At 45.8% G+C, this 20,270-nt stretch overlaps 1 protein-coding gene across 3 annotated transcripts; it reads right to left on the bottom strand.

The window, feature by feature from the left end:
• Positions 1-1,497: 1,497 nt before the first annotated feature.
• On the bottom strand, positions 1,498-18,649 carry LOC136017251 (cholesterol 24-hydroxylase). 3 transcript variants are annotated; one of them, XM_065685379.1, is made up of 15 exons: positions 18,328-18,625; positions 14,638-14,715; positions 14,261-14,342; positions 12,709-12,782; positions 11,971-12,057; positions 11,202-11,340; positions 10,221-10,331; positions 9,288-9,444; positions 8,900-8,962; positions 7,748-7,820; positions 7,218-7,302; positions 5,262-5,372; positions 4,924-5,012; positions 3,973-4,039; positions 1,498-3,092 (listed from the first exon to the last, which is right to left on the bottom strand). In XM_065685379.1, the coding sequence occupies exons 1-15, from the start codon at positions 18,453-18,455 to the stop codon at positions 2,931-2,933; spliced, it is 1,506 nt and encodes a 501-aa protein (XP_065541451.1). In that variant the 5' UTR covers positions 18,456-18,625; the 3' UTR covers positions 1,498-2,930. The 3 variants fall into 3 exon arrangements, with proteins under 3 accessions (XP_065541451.1, XP_065541453.1, XP_065541452.1); XM_065685380.1 differs by lacking the exon at positions 1,498-3,092 and having other exon boundaries at positions 4,924-5,007; positions 18,328-18,649; XM_065685381.1 differs by lacking the exons at positions 14,261-14,342; positions 18,328-18,625 and having other exon boundaries at positions 14,638-14,717.
• Between the last annotated feature and the right edge of the window lie 1,621 nt (positions 18,650-20,270).

Genomic DNA, 20,270 nt, shown 5'->3' on the forward strand with positions numbered 1-20,270 from the left:
AGTGTCACCACCAGTGCCCACACCTTTAGTGAAGGCAGCTGCTCGAGTCCTGCCAAGCCAAGCTCCTGTCTGCCTCCAGATGGTTCCTGTCCCTCTGCAAGCATGTGCATCTGGAGCAGGGTGAAAGCCAGAGGAGCTCAGAGGGCAGGCTCTTGCCTGCAGGATGCAGGGGTAGGAGCTTCCCCAAGCAGCCTGGCTTTGCTGATCCGTGTCAACCAAGAAACCTTTCTGCTTCTGTCCTCCAGGCATCCCACACATGGCTGCGCTGCATGGCACCCAGGGTAAAATCACCCCAGCAGCCACTTCCACGTTCTCTTTTGTTTTGCCCCAAAGCCAGGAAAAGGGTACAGGAAAAAATAGCTACAGGTATGACACTTTCCTACAGCCAGCTGGGAACAGCACCGGGGAGACAGACCTTGCTCTACTTTTTAGCCTTACCAACCATGATCTCTAGCAGAATTCTTGGTGCAGGTAACGGTTGTTTACTCCAGAAGTGAAGTAACACATTTCTCTTCCCCAGAATAAGGAAAACCATCCTTTCCTGTGGCGTCTGAGAAAGCTGCAGCCCCCAGGTCTTTTACAGCCTATGGCAGACACAGCTAATTATCCAAAGCCACTTCTGGCCTGAAGTTTCTCTACAGCATTTGGCAAACCATGTACCAGCACCCAGCTGGCATTCAGGGCACCAGGGAGCAGCCTTCCTGACCCTACTTGGGGTTTTTCTGACAGAGCAGGGATCACATCCGGGCTGGGGGGTGCAGGATGAAGCCATCAGAATACTGCAGGGTGTTTGCACAACACTGCAGGGCATCACCCTGTGGCAGGATGTCCTGCAGGAGTCAGGACAGCTTGTCGCCAAAGAGGAGCTGTCAATGAAGAGGAGCGCTGCTCCTGTCAGGTGCATCACCAATGAGAGCTTGCCATCTGCTGGAAGGCAATCAGCATTGACAGGCGACAATGGCGAGAGTTCTTGGGGGTCCGAGTAGGAGAAAGACCCATGTCAGCAGTCCCTGGAGAACTGGATGGCATTTGGGCTTGCAGAGAGAACAGAAAGAGCATCCAAGGAGGAGGGTAAGCACTAAGCAGGCAGAAAGCTCTGGTATCAGGCAGGTAAGGTCTGACAAAATTTGCTGCAGGGCTTTAACATGCTATCACCCCCCTTAAGCTCTCCTTGGAGGTGCCCATAGCCATTGCAGGGGTAGCAGAAGGCAATACCTGTTTGTGCAACTAATGCATTTCAACTAAGTCATTAGGGCACAGCAGAGAGCTGGCACGACTGTGCCTCACATTTCCATGGCACAATTTGCCAGCATGTCTATCAAGCTGTCTGTGTGCTATTCACAGCATACATTGCTTCTCCGCACCCTTCCCTCCCTTTGACATATTCTCACAATTCATCCTTTTGTTACACCACCAGCCCATCTAGACCAAAGAGCGTTGAGCATCCTGCTCTTGATCACATCAGCTCCCAGGAACACACATCCAGCACAAAAGTCATCAGGTTTTCCAATTACATTTTTATTAATGTCTAGAAGGATACAAGAATATGTCCAGCACAAGGGCTTGAAGAGCTGGTCTGCTAATAGATGGACTAAACCTTCACTAGCAATATAGCTATTGGTACCACAGGGTGTAAATCACATCAGTACATTATATAACATTGCTTGTATTACCAAAAACCACACCACCCTGCTTGGCCTCCTATCCCACTGCTGCACTGAATGAGATGGTGTACAACAGGGAAAGCTCTTTGACGTTAGACTCCTGGTGTGGAAACTTGACAGTGTACAGACTGTGTTCTTGCCCTTTCAATTCAAAAAGGTAAGAAACAACAATGGCAGCACCAAATGCCTTGAATTTCCTGTATTTCATGATGGATGAGGCCCAAACTCATATGAGGTGTCCACATATTTATGGAAAGTGGCAATTTCACATGATGCTTTTTTTCCCTAGCAGAAGTAGGCTGCGAGCCTACATGCAGTGGGCAATTTTGGCACATTGGCAGAAGCGGGTGCAGGACCTTTTCCTGCCCGTGGCTAAAATTATAGACACACCTCAGCAGCAATGTCACTTTAAGCAGCATTTGGCTACAGGCACTTACCACAAACCCTGCTGCACCTATTAAACCATCTCGTCCAAGTCCTGGTGTAGCTTCATGGTAAATCAGACAGGGAAAATGATCCAGGTTAAAACATACCCAAGCAAGACCCCTCATAAAAAGGAACAGTGTCTCATGAGAATGAGAACAAGCTGTGGAGAGGAAGCAGAAGAGCACCCTTCTGCAGCATGGACTGGGAATCTATGCTCTTAATGATACTGGAAGAAAGGTAGAAGAGACCGAATAAAAATGAGGCCGTAGCAACAGGGAAAGTAGTGCCCCCAGTTTCTGATTTTAGTTTCAGATTGCTCCTATTAATTGTTTTTCTCATTTAGAGTAGGGATCAGAAAATTGCTTTCACCAAGAGAATATCTCCAAGATTTTCTTCCCAAGTTCAGCCCAAATCTTGTGCTCTACAAGATTTTCCAATTTCATTGTGTAAGTAGGAAACTCCCCCAACAAGGGCTTACTTATACCATGTTGTGTTGTAAGGAAGTTTAGTGGAAACTATCAGCTGGGAATTGAGTGCAGGTTTGTGTGGATCTCCAGAGAAACTCCAGTGAAAGGGCATTCTTTTCCAAATCTGGTCAGAACCAAACAGTCCCCCAACAAAATAACAGGCTTTGCAGTTCCCGGTACGCTTCCAGATTGAAAATGCTCACTAGAGTGACTCCTATGTTTTTCTTCAGTAAATTATGAGGAAAGCTAAGAAAAATTTCAGTCTAGTAACCCTCTGAAGGCACCTGAAAAATCTAATCTTTGATTAGTGTGAAGATGTTCAAAATAGAAGATACACTAACATTACCATGTCATGCTTCCCCTCCTCGAGTAGTCACTCCTGACAGCTTCTTGCAACGGTCCTTGGCTTTAATTTACACATTACTCCATCTAGTGGCCTCAAGGTTCCAGCATCAAAGAGTTTAAAACTCTGCCCTGGTACCAGCTCGAATTCAAACCTCTGCAGCAGTTTTGCCATCACCACTTTTGCCTCCATCTGTTAAGAAAAGCAAACTCATTATCAGTGACAGCAAATACAGCTTGGACTAGAGCTTCTTACAGTCAGTGTATTATGTCATGCTGCTCTGTCAATACAGAGATTTAAAAATTAAATGTTACTCTGTTAATGCAGCTGGCTGAGTTTGAGCAGGAAGAAGAGCCACCTGGGGCCTCCTGGATTAGAGGACCACTGACAGGCACTAAGATCAGTCCTTGTGTTCATGCGTTAACCCCGTATTAGAAATCAGAGTGTAAAACTAAGCACTTTAACCTGAAGATCTTGAGCTCTGTTGCTTAGATGAACTCAACAGCACAGACCTGAAGAGCCAGCCTCTTACTGCTGTTCTTCTGAAATGCTTCCTGCCATGCTCATTACTTCATTAAGTTGTTCCTCCCATCCAAGCAGCCCCCTCCTCACCTCCTAAGTGCCAATTCTGGCTTGTGCCCTTCTGCCAGCTGATGTTTTCCCTGCCTTGACTCTGCCAGCTGCACTCATGGGATGGCCCTTAAGCCCTTGCACATCCCCAGTGTGTCTGACCCTGGCTGGCAACGGGATGCTGAATGCAATTCCCATCAAGGGGGTTGGATTCAAGCAGGGTGATCCAGGACAGTTCAGAGGGAAAACAGCCTGCTGCCCTCTCCCCTGCAGACACCTTGGTCTAATGAGTGCAGGAGTGATATGGGACCAGTTTGATACATGTATGTCTGATAGCATTTGAGAGACATGCCTGGTCATGGGCATGGTGGTGATCTTCCCTCTAGAGGAAAGAGGGTCAGTGCACCATCAGTGTCGCCTTTGGTACCATCACTACCAGCTGCAGCCAGCACACCCTGAGCTGACCCAATGCTCACTAATGAAGTGTCATTCCAGGCCTTACCTGTGCAAACGCCTGCCCGATGCAAGACCGGGGTCCCAGAGAGAATGGAAAATAGCAATAATATGGCCTGCAAAAAAAAAACAAAAACCAAAAAACCAAAAATGTTCAAAACTGTCACCTCGACAGCGTACAAGGCAACAAGTGAATATTTGATCACTGCAGCAAGGAAATGGTCTAAATACCAACCCATCTAGCACAGTTAAGAAAATCTCCAAATTCTCATCGTTTTGCTTCAGTGCAGCCGTACAGCTCTGCAACAAGTTTCCTTGTCATGTACATGGCTTAGCTCCCACAGCTGTTCTGATATGTGCAAACCTTACTCCAAAGCTGAATGTCAAAGCTCTCCAGTCCATCATGAGGACATAACAGTCCACCCAGTTATTGCTCCTTAGGGCAGCTCTGAACCATGTGAGTGAGGGGGCATTTGGTTCAGGAGACCAGACTAAGCTGAAGCAAAATCCATGGCTAATAAAGTAGCTAGATGTAGGGATCAGCACCATCTGTTTAGGTCACTGGTCCCTCCTACTGCACTCCTGACTACTGATTAGATTACTGATTAGGTTGCCTGTCCTGCGTCTGAACAGCATCTTCTGTCCGTCAGCCTCTTGTCCCCTCTCTAACGTTATCAAGCATCCTGGAGCCAGGGCTACCACACATTAAATGCTTGTATTGGCAAAATATTCAACCTCGTATTGACCCAAAGCTTTGGCCTCAATATATACATTAAACAACATTAGAATTGGTCTTTTTTAGACAATATCATGTGGTCTAAAGAACTTCTGAACAAAAGCTGCACATTATGACTCTCTATTTGCATTTGGATAAGGATTTAGCAATACTCATAGGGGAATGGAAAAACAGTTTTATTCCTCTCTCCCTCCCCCTTGAAATCTCTTCCTTTAATGGTTCCTTATTACATATTTAATAACCTGGGAGTAAAAAGAAACTCACTTAGGTGCATCTTTGCTAAATCGGTCTGGATTGAAAGTGAGTGGATCCTTGAAATACTTTTCCATCCTTCCCATTATGTAAGTGCTGAACTGTCAAGAAAGAGTTTATGTTAGGAGCAGAACACTGAAAATGCCTTTTCACTGTCATGTGTACAAAATCATAACTTCCTTCCATACCCCAGACAAAAGGAATCCAAATTCTTAACCCAGTTTTGGACAATATTTTAGAGAGGCTGGTAGAAATATGCTCAGGGAGGATTTTTGCTCCCTGATACACAAATCCATCACATTTGGATCAACTGCAGCAGCTAAGAGCTGCTGATGGTGGATGGAACTCACAAAGAGCGTTGTTTTTGCAGGAATCCTGATGCCATCAATGACATGCTCCTTGTCTATCCAGCGCAGTGTCCCTGGGACAGGTGGGTACAGCCGCAGCGATTCCTTCAAAACCTGCATCAGTGAAAAGCACAAAAGGTCAGTTAGTTAATACAGTGTAGGAAGCAGAAATAAAACTAATTACTTCCCTATGACCTTTCACTTCGGCTAAATGGGAGCTCTGGCTTGTGGAATAGATGCTGATGTACCTGCCCTGGACACCTGTGGGCAAAATATACGGCTAAGTCAGCTCTTTCAGGCCTGGTTCTTTCTTACAACTGGTAAAACACAGAGAAAAAAAGTAGAACCACAAGAGATCCCATGCACTGAACTGATCTAACACCTCAAGTCAACAACTATGTGAAAAAGTACTGTGAAGCAAAATCAAAGAAAGTATCTGAGAGTGATGTCTCATGCTCCTGATGAGCTGTTCCTGGTGCTAGCTGCCATGAGGACGACTGGTTGCTCCCACCTCCTTCCCACTCTCAGCACTGCTCCCACCTTTGTCCTGCTTCTGCTGCTCAGGGAGCTGAGCCAGGTCACAACACCAAAATGACAAAGCAACTTGGCAAAGGAAAATGAATAGGGAACAGCGAGTTAAAATAAATGGAGTGAGACCATTTCTTTTGGTGGCGGTGAGCTGTAAGAATGCCTTATTTCATCAAAGTGAGACCTAATTAACAGCACACATTAGCATCGCACTGAAAATGCAATTAACAGTGTGTATGCATGAGTGGATTAATGAAAAAAAAAAGCATGGACAAAAGGATTCAGAATTGCCTGAGCGGCAGGAGAGGAGTCCCATGGTCTCTGATACTTCAGTGATGGACAAGCTCTGACCAAAGATGACTGTGATGTTGGTTGCATAGATCCAAGCTTGCTCATTATATAATCTGCTTTGAGAGGCTGTCATATGAGCTGTCTCAAAACTGAAAGGCATAGATACCTCATCCCAATTGGAGCGGTATAATTGTGATGGTGTTTGGAGAAGCCTAAGGAAACCTGTTGATTTCTGTAATCACACAGAGATGCCTTTTTCTTAGGAGAAATACACCTTTGAAAGGTACCTACTATCAAAGCACAGTGATTTGTTGAACAGGATACACCAAATGGTAAAACAGCATCATATCTCCTCAGCAGGGCAGTTTAAGAGAAAAGCAATCATAACACAATACTAAAATCACATGGAAATCTAAGCAGAAGAATAGCTGTCATGGCTGCAATTCAGCCTCTCCTGAGGGCTACTGGTATCCCCCTTCTTGTAAAAAAGGATATGTAATACAAACACTGGCGAGTAGCCAAGCCCTGGCTTTGCAGCTCATTACCAACTAGCATTTCTATACACAAGACCTCTTTCTTAGGACCAAACTCTCTTTTATTCAATCCCAACCCCCCAAGTGACTGAAGAGGGTTTCAAGACTGAGTAATAAAAAACGAATTACAAAAACTACCCTCTATTTCTGGACGTCCTCAAATCCCGTTGAGTTTATGGTGCATGGTGAGATCATAGCTGGAAATGCTTTAGCAATAATCAAACAAAAATAGAGCTGTGATTTTGGGAAGTGTGTGGGATTCATACACAGGTTGGGCTCAGAGTTGCAAACCCTTCTTTAAATACGACTGAGTAAACAGGTAGGGATTAAGCAACTCCACTCTAGCTTCCAGCTTGCTCATAATTAAGGAAAGCAGTGAAGGAATTGTGTGGGATTTGGGAAAACAATTTGAAGAGCATCCTTCCCATCAAGCCTGGGCTGCTGCAAATGGCTCACGGCACCTGCTTGCTGACTCTCTTTGGACAAACACCATCAGGATCAAATCTGACATTGTCCCTAAAATGTTAAAAGTGTGGGGCTTCTCCACAACATGGCAGAGGTGCTAAAAACCAGCTACAACTGGTAATTTACCTCACTCCTGCAGTACCTGCGATAAGTAGGTGAGTTTGCCAAGATCCTCATAGTCAAGGTCTCTCTTAGCACCAAGAACATCATCCACTTCGGCCTGAAGCCTGCAGTTCAATTAAAAATGGTTAGCTGCAGACACCCACTTCTTGCTAGGCAAGTTGACAATTACATTTGTAACTTCCCAGACACTGAGTTGGACTTTGACTCCCATCCTCAGGCTAAATGCCTACTGATTCCTAGCCAGCCTGCCTGAACTTGTGCCTCTTATCAGCAATGGGCTGATACCAGCAGTGGGTGTACAGCACAAGCAAATCAGGTAAGATTCAGGACCAGTATGTATAAAGGCTTTGAAATAAAAAGCCTCACCAGCTAGATAGACTTGAAATAACTCCTCTTAAGCTTATTTTTTTATATTTTAAATATACAGAGACAATGAAACTGTTTATTTTGGAAGTGAGGCTAGAATTTACTGGGAATTTATCTTAGCTTTTTAATAATCCTTATCAGTAAGTTCACCCTGAAATTAACAGCAAGCTGGAGCACACGTACCTTTCCAGTATTTCAGGATGCTGAGCCAGTGCCATTACGGTAAATGACAACTGATTGGCAGTAGTTTCATGACCTAATGACACCAAAAATAAGTTTCATTGTTAGTATGAAATAATATAATGACAGAAAGATGGTTTGTTAGTGTGATTTGTCAACAGGAATCTTTAAATGTCAGGCCCCAGATGTTTTATTTCAAGTACGCTAGAAATTAAAAGAAATACTAAAAAGGTTATAAATCTTATATAAGGAGCTTCCAGCAATGCCAAGAACAAGATGTAGCTGGTAAAGACAAGAGCTATCTTGCTCAGCTCAGTGCCTGCATATGGCACCTACTGGTCATGAGTTCCTTAACAGACAAGCCAGTGAGGTTCAGTATTTGCCTTGCCACATCATGGGACACACCACTCTGCCATGATGCAAGGATTTACTGGTTCTGAGGGAAAACTGAGTTCTAACCATCTTTCCTTGAAATGTCTGATTTATGAGGATAGTTTCCATTTTTTAATGGATGGACATATGTACTATTTTAAAACAGACTTCTACGAAGATGTCTTTGTTGCAATAATGTTTTTCTTGCAGAAGAACAGTGTACGGACCTCACCTTCTTAGGAACCTAAATCCTACTGACTTGCAAGGTTGATCTTTCCAAGTTGTTTACCTCATGTGTTCATCTCAGCCACCGCTTTTTCTGACAGGCCTGACAGTGCCTTCTCCTACCAAGTGTTGACTAATGTTCTTAAGGCAAGAACTGTGTTTAATCATGTGGGTGGGGTGACATGAAGACTCATGGAACATGTTACAGATTTAGCAGCATCAGGGAGGAAGTGCAGAACCCCATAAGGAATAGCACTGCACCCCAGGAAGCAGTGGTGCCCTCTGCACTGCAGGCTGGAAACCATTGGCCTGGCTTTATTTGCTATGTTGATATGACTGAAGGGGGATAACGTTGCATTTGCCTATGAGAAATTTATTTCTCTTCAGACCTTGCCCAGCTGGTCCTATGCCAGTGTAATACTGCTGTCTTCCAATCAAGTGACTCCTTATTACAGCAGCATCACACAGAGCAAGCAAGTATGTTAATCATGGCCCTGTAAGAGAGCCCTAAAACGAGTACAGATTCCCACGCAACATATCCAAGCGTTAAATACCAACCTGCAACAAAGAAAGTGATAAAGTTATCCAGAATATTTTCATCATCTCTAGTTTCCTCCAGAGCTGTCAGGAGAGAAAAGCAAACAAGATTAGAAAATACCACCATGCACCATCTGGAACAGCCAGACTGCTCTGCCCCATTTCGCACATTTTGTCTGAGGTAGCATTGGGAGAGGATGCTGAACATTCAACTGGGCGCTGAGCTGCAATCAATATTTGATCCAACATAAACAGAAATTCCAAAACAACTCTCACCATCTTCAGTGTGAAAAACACATTACAGAAGGGCCAAAGTTCACAAAGTTCAGGCCGCCGAAACAATCCCTCCTGAATCTCATGGCAAATCATAACACAGAGAAATTCACTCAAACAGCAATGTGTTCCCTACCATCTCCTTTCAGTATCTGTGTAAGAATATCCAGCGTGTCTTCCTTCCCACTCTGGATGGCCTCTCTCCTCTGCTCAAGGCACTCCTTCCCCACACGCCGCAGCAGCCTCACACTCTCCTGGACCTCCTTTACCAGCTTCTGTTTGCCTGGCATGTACTGAATACAGAATTTCTTCAGTCATTTTATTCCTTTTGTTGGTAAAATATGTTGTCAGTGTTATTTTTCAAGCAAGCACCTTGTTTTCTGCTGAGCTACACTTGTCACAAATCTGCTCTCCACAGAACAAAGTGAACAGCCCAAGGTAGAGGGTTTGGGCTGATGTGAGAAACATTTCCATCACTGCATGCTGATGTTCTGCTTTGTCAGAGCTTATGTTTTGGGCTCAGTAAGCAAAATTCCTCACCTTTCCATGGAAAAAACTGCAGCATGCAATACAGAATCTCACCTCTGGACCCAAAAAGGAAAACCGGAGCTCTAAAAGCCTGAACTACAGTTTTTGTGAGAAACTGGAATGATTTTCAACTTAAATATTTCATATTACATCCATAATTTCCTAGTATACGAAATTAGGTCAAAAATATGACTTTTAAGACTGTTCAGATTTCTTCCACCTTGAGTGATGGCTGCCATCCTTCTTGGGAAAATGGCAAAACCCACAATTTTTGTAGTGATGGCTGTAAAAGTGTAAAGCCATATGAGATGATGACACATGCAGGGTGGAGAAAAGGCAGAAAGGAAGCATTACATGTAAGTTTTGCAAGTGTTATAAAGCATTACTGAATTTTATCTTAATGCACATTGGAGGGGAAGAGATACTGATGACTTTCCCCATTGTATATGGGCCTTGCACAGCTCTAGCCCACTAACTCATGCAGGAGCAGAGGGTCCATGTGGACACAAAGGGAGAGGACTGAAGCGAGGAGCGTACAGACCCGCAAGAAGGGGATACGCATCTTGGTCATTCCCTCCAAAACCATAGTCACAGCATGCGGAAACGGCGTCTGGTCATCGCTCAGTGCATTTAATTCCAAGCCAAAGGCTGCCTGAGGAGTGGAAGAGAAAAAAAGGCAACTCACTGCATCCTCCTGGCTCCCTATGGCTGAAGTGAAAGAGAAGAACTGCCTCACTCCACTGCCTTTTATCCTTTAGATACCTCAGAGTAGACCTTGCCTTGAAGGAGGCTGCAAGGGAAGGGCAGTATCTACATTTTACTTCCTCCTTATTTGGAGGATTAATAATTTACTATTACTCTCCCTTCATCCAAATTGTTTGCATAAAGAAGGGAAAAGCCCATGTAAGGCAGACTTCATGCCGACATATAAAGGCAACAATGCAACATCCACACATGAATGAGCACTAGTGTGCCCCTTCTGCCACAGAGGGATGTGAGTTATGAGGCTGTAAGGGCTTTTGCAAATGATCCCTGTCCTGCAGGCCACACTTAGGCTGTGCAGTCCCTTCCCTAACTGTCCCTTCCTATGGGTCAGCCCAAAATGAAGTGACAGACAGGACAAGAGGAAACAGCCTCAAGCTGCGCATGGGGAAGCTTAGACTAGGTATTAGGAAAAAATTCTTCACCTAAAGGATTGTCAAGCATTGGAAGAGGCTGCCCAGGGAAGTGGTGGAATCACCTTCTCTAGAAGTGTTCAAAACCCATCTAGATGAGGCCTTTAGTGACACGGTTTAGTGGTGGAGTTGGCAGTCCTGGGGTAACAGCTGGACTTGATGATCTTAAAGTTTTTTTCCAACCTAGCTGATTCTATGACACAATTAGTCCTTCGGTTCTTCTCACACTGCTGAAGAAAGGTCTTGTTCCCTGGCTCCAGTTCCTAACTCTGTTCTGCTGCTGGTACCCCTTACTTCTATATCTTCCTGCCAACTGCAGAGGAAAGAAGAAAGCGGACAGCTGGTACCTTTGCAATGACATCCATAGTCACCCGGTTCATCATTGTCAGCATGCTAAACTCTTTTTTTCCATCTGCCTTTTCCTCTAGCTTCTCCATCAGCTCCTCTGCTTTTTCATTAAAAGTTTCCATCAGACCCATCAGGTAGCTGAACAATGAATAAGAATGAGTGATGGGGGCTCTGGAGAGGACATCTTTGCTCAGGCAAAATTATCTTCATTACTTTCCATAGAAAAGCATAAAGATGTTATTATTAATAATAATACTTTTGCCTTAATACTTTAAAAAGTAAACAGATAAAATTAGTTAAATTCTTCTTACAGCAGCCCTGCTCCACCCTACCATGTGAACAACAGCTGTCATGGCAAAGCGCTTTGGACCTGTGCATGCAAAAGCAAATAGACTTTAACTTCATACCCTAAACGCAATACAACAAACCAGAACAATCCCCTGCCTATCAATTAGGTGAATGCTAAGATGCTGAGGTCTGTTCTCCAATAGGATAAAGCAGCCATCACCACACTCCTGGACACACAAGCCTGGGATCTTTCTGCCATCATTGAGCTTATATGGTTGCCACCACCCCATGGCAAGGCTGGTCACATTATGCTAGTCATGGAAATGGTGTGTTGGACTCGTAAGTAAAACGTGATTTTGGCATAAAAAGTTTGGGGTTTTTTACCTCTTTCTAAATATCAAATAATGGGTCAATGATGGAAAGAATAATGAAAATACCGCAGAAATTACAGCTAGATCATCCCAGAAATATTTGCCTTACGTTCGGCTGAAGGCTGGATCCATTATCTTCCGCTGCTTGTGCCAATGCTCATGGTTGCAAACAGTTACCAAGCCATTCCCTATGAACCTAGCATTTAGGAAAACAAGGACAGGAACAGTTTTCACCAAGGGAGCCAGCCAAGCCCCATGCAGCCACAAGGATAAGTCTTACACATCTCCTTCCTTGTATTTTTCCCACTTACAGGGGGCACCGTGCTGCTCCAAGTACACAGTCACTGCATCACTGTGGGCGATGACTGAACTGCAGATATGTTTTGCCTGGTAGGTATGGACTGCCGAGTCCAAAAAGATGCTGGTTCATTACAACTGCTACGCAAATAATTAAGGTAATGACTGGATTATTACACATTTAAAAGCTTCAGCCTAAGAGAAAATCCCCTTTTTTATTATTGGACATAGGAGCTGGAAACTCCCATGCATTAAGGAATAATTCAGTGCTCTAAAGATGGTCTTGAGCTAACTGTTCTGAGACTAACTGAAGACGCACAGGGGGAAAAAGTACAATCAAGGTAAAAGAAATCCAGCATAACCTCCTCCCTGCCTGGGAAGACATATGACTTAGCACATGATTTAACAGGTACACGCTCTTAGGTATGTCTGGAATTAGTCATTAATCCCCACAAAAGTAAATGGTCTGAGTCAAAAGAAGTGTCATGCCTGCAACTCTACTAATCTTGCAATTTTCAGATCACTATGGCTTTAGATGGATTTCACTTACCTCTCACCAAATATGTTGGACATACGACCATACACGAATCGATCCTTTGGGTACTGTGGTGACATCAAGAACTCCTAAAATCAAATCTCAGGTCAGTGAATACTGACTGTGATCCATTTCTCAGACAAAACATAAAAAGCTGCTAACATGTTCACTGTTTCCCTCCTGTAGCAATAGGCTAAAGACTACAAAATTATTTGGTGTGCCCTGATTTCCCAGTTCCTGTGCCACTAGCTCGTGTGTTTCATCAATGACCTGGATGAGGGAACTGAGTGCACCCTCAGCAAGTTTGCTGATGACACAAAACTGGGAGGAGTGGCTGACACACCAGAGGACTGTGCTGCCATTCAGCGAGACCTGGACAGGCTGGAGAGTTGGGCGGGGAGAAACTTGATGAAATTTAACAAGGGCAAGTGTAGAGTCTTGCATCTGGGGAAGAACAACCCCATGTACCAGTACAGGTTGGGGGTTGACCTGCTGGAAAGTAGTGAAGGGGAAAGGGACCTGGGGGTCCTGGTGGATAGGAGGATGACCATGAGCCAGCAATGTGCTCTTGTGGCCAAGAAGGCAAATGGCATCTTAGGGTGCATTAGAAAGGGAGTGGTTAGTAGGTCAAGAGAGGTTCTCCTCCCCCTCTACTCAGCCTTGGTGAGGCCGCATCTGGAATATTGCGTCCAGTTCTGGGCCCCTCTGTTCAAGAAGGACAGGGAATTGCTTGAAGGAGTCCAGCGCAGAGCCACAAAGATGATTAAGGGAGTGGAACATCTCCCTTATGAGGAGAGGCTGAGGGAGCTGGGTCTCTTTAGCTTGGAGAAGAGGAGACTGAGGGGTGACCTCATCAATGTTTACAAATATGTAAAGGGTAGGTGTCAGGATGATGGAGCTAGGCTTTTTTCAGTGATATCCAGTGATAGGACAAGGGGCAATGGGTGTAAACTGGAACATAGGAAGTTCCACGTTAACATCAGGAAGAACTTCTTTACTGTAAGAGTGACAGAGCACTGGAACAGGTTGCCCAGGGGGGTTGTGGAGTCTCCTACACTGGAGATATTCAAGGCCCGCCTGGACAAGTTCCTGTGTGATGTACTGTAGGTTACCCTGCTCTTGCAGGGGGGTTGGACTAGATGATCTTTTGAGGTCCCTTCCAACCCTTGGGATTCTGTGATTCTGTGTTGCATGCCTCTAGTACTTTTTGCCAAATGACCCGAAATCTCACTCTGTGGTTATTGCAAAGATTTGGAGGAAGAAATTCAGTTCCTTCTGCCTTGCTCATTAGAGATATTAAGCTCTTGCAGAGAGTTTGCTTTTCAGGAATGGTGGATGCTTGCTCTGTCGGCTGTTTAAATAAAGGTAACAAAATAAATCAACCAATTGAGGAAAATAAATCACGACAGCCAGGTGAGCAGAGCATCTGGAACTAATCCAGCCAGAGCTGCCCTCTCTGCAGGGACAGACCGGCTGCACTGTGCTGCCCTGAACATCAGGCACCACCTCCCTCTTTCTGGAGGGACAGGCCAATCCCCACTGTTGATTCAGCTTTATTTTGCAGTACCTTCACTCCTTCAGGACTCAGAACCATTACTGAGACTCTGTGAAAGGCATTAAGCCGTACAACAGGCCCATATTTCTCTGCCCTACAAGAAGAGAAGGGGGGGAAAAAAGGAAAATAGGAGAGAATTATGGTACAAACAACCAACATGTAACAGTTCAGACCTAATAACCTCAAAGGACCAAGCAGCATGTACTGGGAGCTACTGCAGTCTTCAGCGCATAAAGCCATTGAGAGCAAGATGAATGCTCTCTCTCTCTAGCTCTTCTACCAACCTTCTGAATGATGCTAAATATGTAATTCAGGGCATCTGTGCCTTGAGTTTTTAATTTGTGCTACAGGGCTATTCCATTCGACATTACTGATGTGTCTCAACTTACCACTGTAGGAAGAAATCATGCACCAACTCCTCTTTCCTCAGCATTCTCCATATGATCGGCAGATGTCCAAATAAAAAGCTGCAAAAAAATAAGGTTTAGTGTCACAGGAACGCAAACACAGGGTTTGTGTGGATCGCAACCTTTGTGTGCAGTGATGCAACGCCAGTGGTTCTCATGGTTTCCTCCTCGTAAAGAAAAAGGAAAGTAACACCTAGCTGTGCCAATGCCCAGCCCTCATGTGAGTAAGCAGCGAACTGGGCTCAGGCTGCTGCACTCATTAAGCAAGAAAGACCAGTGCAGAGATGCAGGACAAGATGATTTTTGCTACTGCATTAAAGGATAATCACTGGTCAATATTCAGTTGCAAAACTGAATTAAAAAAGGTTAACACTTCAAATTCAACAGCTGTATTAAAAGTTAGAGATCAATTCCTTCCTTCAGCTGCGAGTGGAGAGACCCCACCAGCTTTGCATACTTCTGAAGGAAAATTTGGCCTAACTCCTCTCTTACATGAAGCAAGCTACGCTCAAGATCAGTTTTTTGTTTGAGACAGGCAGCAATGCTAGCACCCTTTTCAGTATAAACAAGCAATAGGGGAAAAGCAGGCTCTTACGTTAAAATAAAATACGGGTTTAAAATAGCAAACACTCAACTAAGTTCCCCAACATCTACAGAAACTTTTAATCATCCACTTGTTTGACTCCTCAGATGTAACTGGACTCAAAAAAGACATGAAAGCCCTAAATATAACAGATGAGTTCTTCACTAGCTAAAGCTCCAAAACGCACTTTATCCGCAGCACATGAGGCAAGGTCCCACTCATGGCTCCTCTTGTGAAACACATGACTCCTCAGATATTTTTCATCTGCTGTAGCATCATTACCCAATTAAGTCAGGTGTTACAACAGGCCTAAAGCATTAATCTGCTAATGAGAAGTCCCAATTACTTACTGCATGCCATGAAAAAAAAAATAAGGGCCTGGTTTGGGATACGTAACTATGTGATACTATCAACTGAAAACATGTATTTGCAAAGAATCTTTTTTACCCGTTTCTTGCTATTTAATCTTCAATATGAAGCAAACCTTTGAAGAGATGACCTCCTGTCTTCACAGGTGAGCCATTCATGGGGTAAAAAGTACAAAATGCCACCAGGACTCACTTATTCAGGCTGCCCTGCACAGGTCTCCTTTAGAGATGTGCTGTACTAGTTTCAATAAAATTAATCAGCCCAGGAAATATAGGGCATTAATACAATCTTGTTATCATGCAGCCGTAAGACTTTGGGCAAAGTCTGAAGTTTTGATAAGATTCTGTTGTACTTCACCCTGAAAATAAGGCTTTCTTAAGCTCTTATCAAAGGGCCGGAGCCTTTGATAAAAAGCCCTTTGATAAAGGAAAAAGGGAAAGTCATGCATCTGGGACATAACACCTCAAAAGGACACAGGCTGTGGACTGGCTAATTGGGAAGCAGGTCTGCTGACCACAACCAGTGGTCAGCAATCTAGACACAAGCCAGCCGTTGCTTCTGGTGCTGCTCTTCTCCAGTTTACCACATACAGTCCCAGCTGAGAAGTGTTTGGATTTGGATTAATCCCATTTCAGAGTAATTTGGGTTTGCAAGAACCTCTGGAGGCAACCAGTCAAGTTCCCTGCTCCAGGCCAGTCAACATCAGAGCTATGGTACACGTGGTACATGGCTCAGTTTCACCCTTATGGTGAAAGTGTTTTGCCTTACATGCAATTGGGATTTCCCTTGAGACAACTTTTTGCCAAAAAGTTGTGCCTATTGCCTTTTGTCCTTCATTTCAGAACTCCAAGGAGTATCAGGCTTCACACTTCCATAACCATACATTAGTTAGCTAAAAATGGCCAGTGGATCACTCTGCCCTTCAGCATCTGATTCTCCACCCAAAGCAAGCTGAGCACTCAGTTTCCTGGGCATCCTGGCTGCCCTCCATTGGGCCTACCCATTTGTCAATGTTTGTCTTGTAACTGAGGGAAGGAATGCCATCCAGAGGGACCGTGACAAGCTTGAGGGGTGGGCCAGTGTCAACCTCATAAAGTTCAACAAAGCCAAATGCAAGGTCCTACACCTGGGTCAGAGCAATCCCAGGCACAGCTACAGACTGGGCAAAGAAGAGATTCAGAGCAGCCCTGCAGAGAAGGACTTGGGGGTGCTGGTCGATGAGAAAATGAACATGAACCGGCTTCAGTGTGTGCTTGCAGCCCAGAAAGCCAACCGTATCCTGGGCTGCATCAAAAGGAGCGTGACCAGCAGATAGAAGGAGACCTCACCTGGATTATTGCGTGCAGTTCTGGTGTCCTCAACATAAAAAGGGCATGGAACTGTTGGAACAAGTCCAGAGGAGGGCTACGAGGATGATCAGGGGACTGGAGCGCCTCCCGTATGAAGAGAGGCTGAGAAAGTTGGGGCTGTTCAGCCTGGAGAAGAGAAGGCTGCGTGGGGACCTCATAGCAGCCTTCCAGTATCTGAAGGGGGTCTATAGGGATGCTGGGGAAGGACTCTTCATTAGGGACTGTAGTGATAGGACAAGGGGTAATGGGTTAAAACTTAAACAGGGAAGTTTAGACAGGATATAAGGAAGAAGTTTTTTACTGTGAGGGTGGTGAGGCACTGGAATGGGTTGCCCAAAGAAATGGCAAATGCTCCATCCCTGGAGCAAGGTCAGGTTGGAGAGAGCCTTGGGCAAAATGGTCTAGTGTGAGGTGTCGCTACCCATGGCAGGGGGTAGGAATCAAATGATCTTAAGGTCATTTCCAACCCTAACACTCTATGATTCCATGATCAAGCCTCAAACTCTTAAGAGACAGAAACGCAGCCACAGGGTTCTTCAAGCTGCCATTACTTTAGGGTGTTACTTCACACCTTGAAAGGAACCCAAGGACAAGCAGGTTCAGGTATGATAAGATCCATCATCTCTTTGACCTTAAGTATTTGACCTGATTCCACAAGCAGACTGAAGCTCTCAGTGTTAGGCAGCCAAGCCTGGTGTCCCTGTAGGGCCATTCAAACTGTAGGCTGTGTAAACAAGTGCTGGTGTGGCGTCTTTTCCTGTGGCATGTGATGGAGAGCACGTGCACCCACAGGTTATGTCGAATAGGAAGCCCACAAGAAGGTGTCTGGTGGAGTTGGCATCAACATGCCTGCTGGAGCCGTGCAGGGAGGCAAGCTGGGCTGGGATAACGCAGGGCCCCTCCTGCATGGCGGTGCTGCCTGTCAGGCCCCTCTTTGGTCTCACCAACAAGCCGCGGCGCTGAGACAGGCAACTATGCCACTCGCTTCATGCCACTACAGGCAAGGAGACGTAGGTCAGCACACCCCACCACGCCAGCCCAAGCCAACGAGGCAGCGCTGCAGGAGCCCCCGGCAGCGCCTTACTGTGCCAGCCCTTCCCGGAAAGGGGCCAGCGGCGTGACCTCCTCGCCGTTGCCCGTTCGCACATCAGCACGGCCCGGCCCGCTCACCCCGCAGGTCACAGCCTGGAGCGTTTATGTTCTGCGCTGACACAGTCTCACGGCTCCGGCAGAGGGAGCGGCCAAGGTGCCACGTCTGCGCCGTGCGCGGTCACGGGGCGGCCGTCGGGGCTAACGCCGGCAGACGGACTCGCCCTGCAGACGGCTCAAAATCCCCCCCGCGCCGCACCGCACCGCCTGCCCGCTCCTTACCTCGCCCGCGGGCCGCTGGGGATGTGGTCGTACTTCACGTGGATGTACTTCACATAGCAGCAGTACAGGCCGAAGGCCAGCACGCACAGCGCCAGCAGCAGCTCCGCCACCGCCCTCAGCGCCTCCATTGCTGGCGGGGACCCGGCTTCCAACGCCGGCTGCCCGTGCGTGCGTCCCCGGGCAGAGGGCGGCCTGCGCAGAGCAGCGGAACGGGCGGAAAGACCTCGGCTGCGGGCGGGGCCGGCCCCGCTTAAAGAGACCGGCGGCGGCGGCGCTGGGGGTGAGCTGCGCCGGGAGCCCGGGGTTACAGGTGCACGGGCAGCTGCTCGGCAGCGAGGGGTATATACAGGCATTTATATGAATGTATATATATATATATACATACACACACGTGTGTGCTTTCCTGGGTAGAGGTGTGCTTTGTACCAGTGCATGAGCAGGTCAGGAAGGGTGCTGCACCCTCTTATGTTTGTTTACAGAAGCATTTTAAATAAGTCTCACTAATGAAGGCTTAGGCAAACTAAGCCAAATCAGGACAAGGAAGGCAAAGGCTTTTTGTTGACTTTTAACTGCTTAAAATAGAAGAGGCAGGGGGAATATATTATTGATGCCCGCAGGAATCAATAGATGAACACTTTCAGAGCAGTTTGCTTTGGGCCCTGTGTTATACAATGTACTTGCTCATCATCCAGACACAGAAATGAGAGCTTATACACTTCTGTTCAAAACAGGTGGTCTAAAGCTGCCACGAATTGCATAAGGATTGCAGGACACAAGGTACCAAGCCATAAAATGGTGAAAATTCATTTCTGGTAAATAAAAAGTAATGCACAGGCAAAAATAAATTAATGTATGTAAGTCCAAACCTGTTATATGTATTCAGTGGTGGCATTCATTCAGGAAATGTCAGCTTAATGCTCACAACAGATGAAAGAAGCAAGCAGAGCATTGGCAGAGATTAGAGGTAGGAGTGTGAGTGAACAAGATGCCCAAGTGTATCAGTACATAGAGGACTCTATAAAGCCAGAGCACACCCACTGTGTATGAATACCATACATGCTCTTCCTCCCAGCTCAGCAGAGGTGTAGAAATAGAGACAGAACAAATTAGGCCTCAAAATGATGAGGGAGAAGGTTATGATAGGGGTCTGGAAAACTGTCAGAGGTCTGGAGATAGGCAGGGACAAACCGAACCTTACTTTGCATTGTTCAAGAGCGAGGAGGCAGTCACTGAAATGATAGCAGCAGGAAAGAGGAAGATATTTTTTACAACAAACTGTTAGATGAAGGAAATCATGGTGACAAGCTGTCCTGGATGCTAAATGAATAAATTGGCTCACAAGGAGCCAAGGAAAGTGATGTGGGATGAATCCAGGTGTTGTCACTGGCCTCAGCAGGAGCTCTGCATTCTGGAGATTTCTGGTAAGGAACAGCAAGACCCCAAATGGCCCAAGATGACCAAGAGAGAACACAAACCACACAGGGCATCCTCCTGTCTTTCCATCCTGCCCTCAACCCCATCATGCCTTTTAGAGAAGAGCAGGCACACCACCTGCCTATCAGACTTTCACAGGACAACGCCATTCACTTGCTCTTTCTCTGCACAAGCTTTACTCAACTGGCTGGACACAGGATACTAAGCTACCTGGGGTTTTATCAATGTCTATTTGCCACCTGTCTGTCTCTGACTTGTTTTGCAGCACCATACGAGGCTGCTGAAGTTTTTACCTGTCATTTGCAGTGGGGTGACTTCCCTGCTTCCCTCCCATGGCAGCTCCCATATGGCCATGCCTCTCTGCAGCAGGAGGAAGAGGATGTAACTTATGCCCCCCCCCCGGTTTTGTCCATCTGATGCAGCAATCATCTGCCAGACACCTCCAAGAGTCAGATTGCTTCCATTTCCAAATGAAAGAAATGGCTGTGCTAAATGGCCACATTTTGCAG

This window comes from Lathamus discolor, chromosome 6, assembly GCF_037157495.1.
Source record: "Lathamus discolor isolate bLatDis1 chromosome 6, bLatDis1.hap1, whole genome shotgun sequence".
Taxonomy (NCBI): Eukaryota; Metazoa; Chordata; class Aves; order Psittaciformes; family Psittacidae; genus Lathamus; species Lathamus discolor.

Excerpts from the sequence above, each read along its gene's own strand:
- LOC136017251 (XM_065685379.1), bottom strand. The coding sequence starts at position 18,455 with ATGGAGGCGCTGAGGGCGGTGGCGGAGCTGCTGCTGGCGCTGTGCGTG. Across the intron at positions 14,343-14,637 it reads CATGATTTCTTCCTACAGTG|GGCAGAGAAATATGGGCCTG; the intron begins GTAAGTTGAGAC and ends CTCTTCTTGTAG. Across the intron at positions 8,963-9,287 it reads ACAGATACTGAAAGGAGATG|CTCTGGAGGAAACTAGAGAT; the intron begins GTAGGGAACACA and ends CTCTCCTGACAG.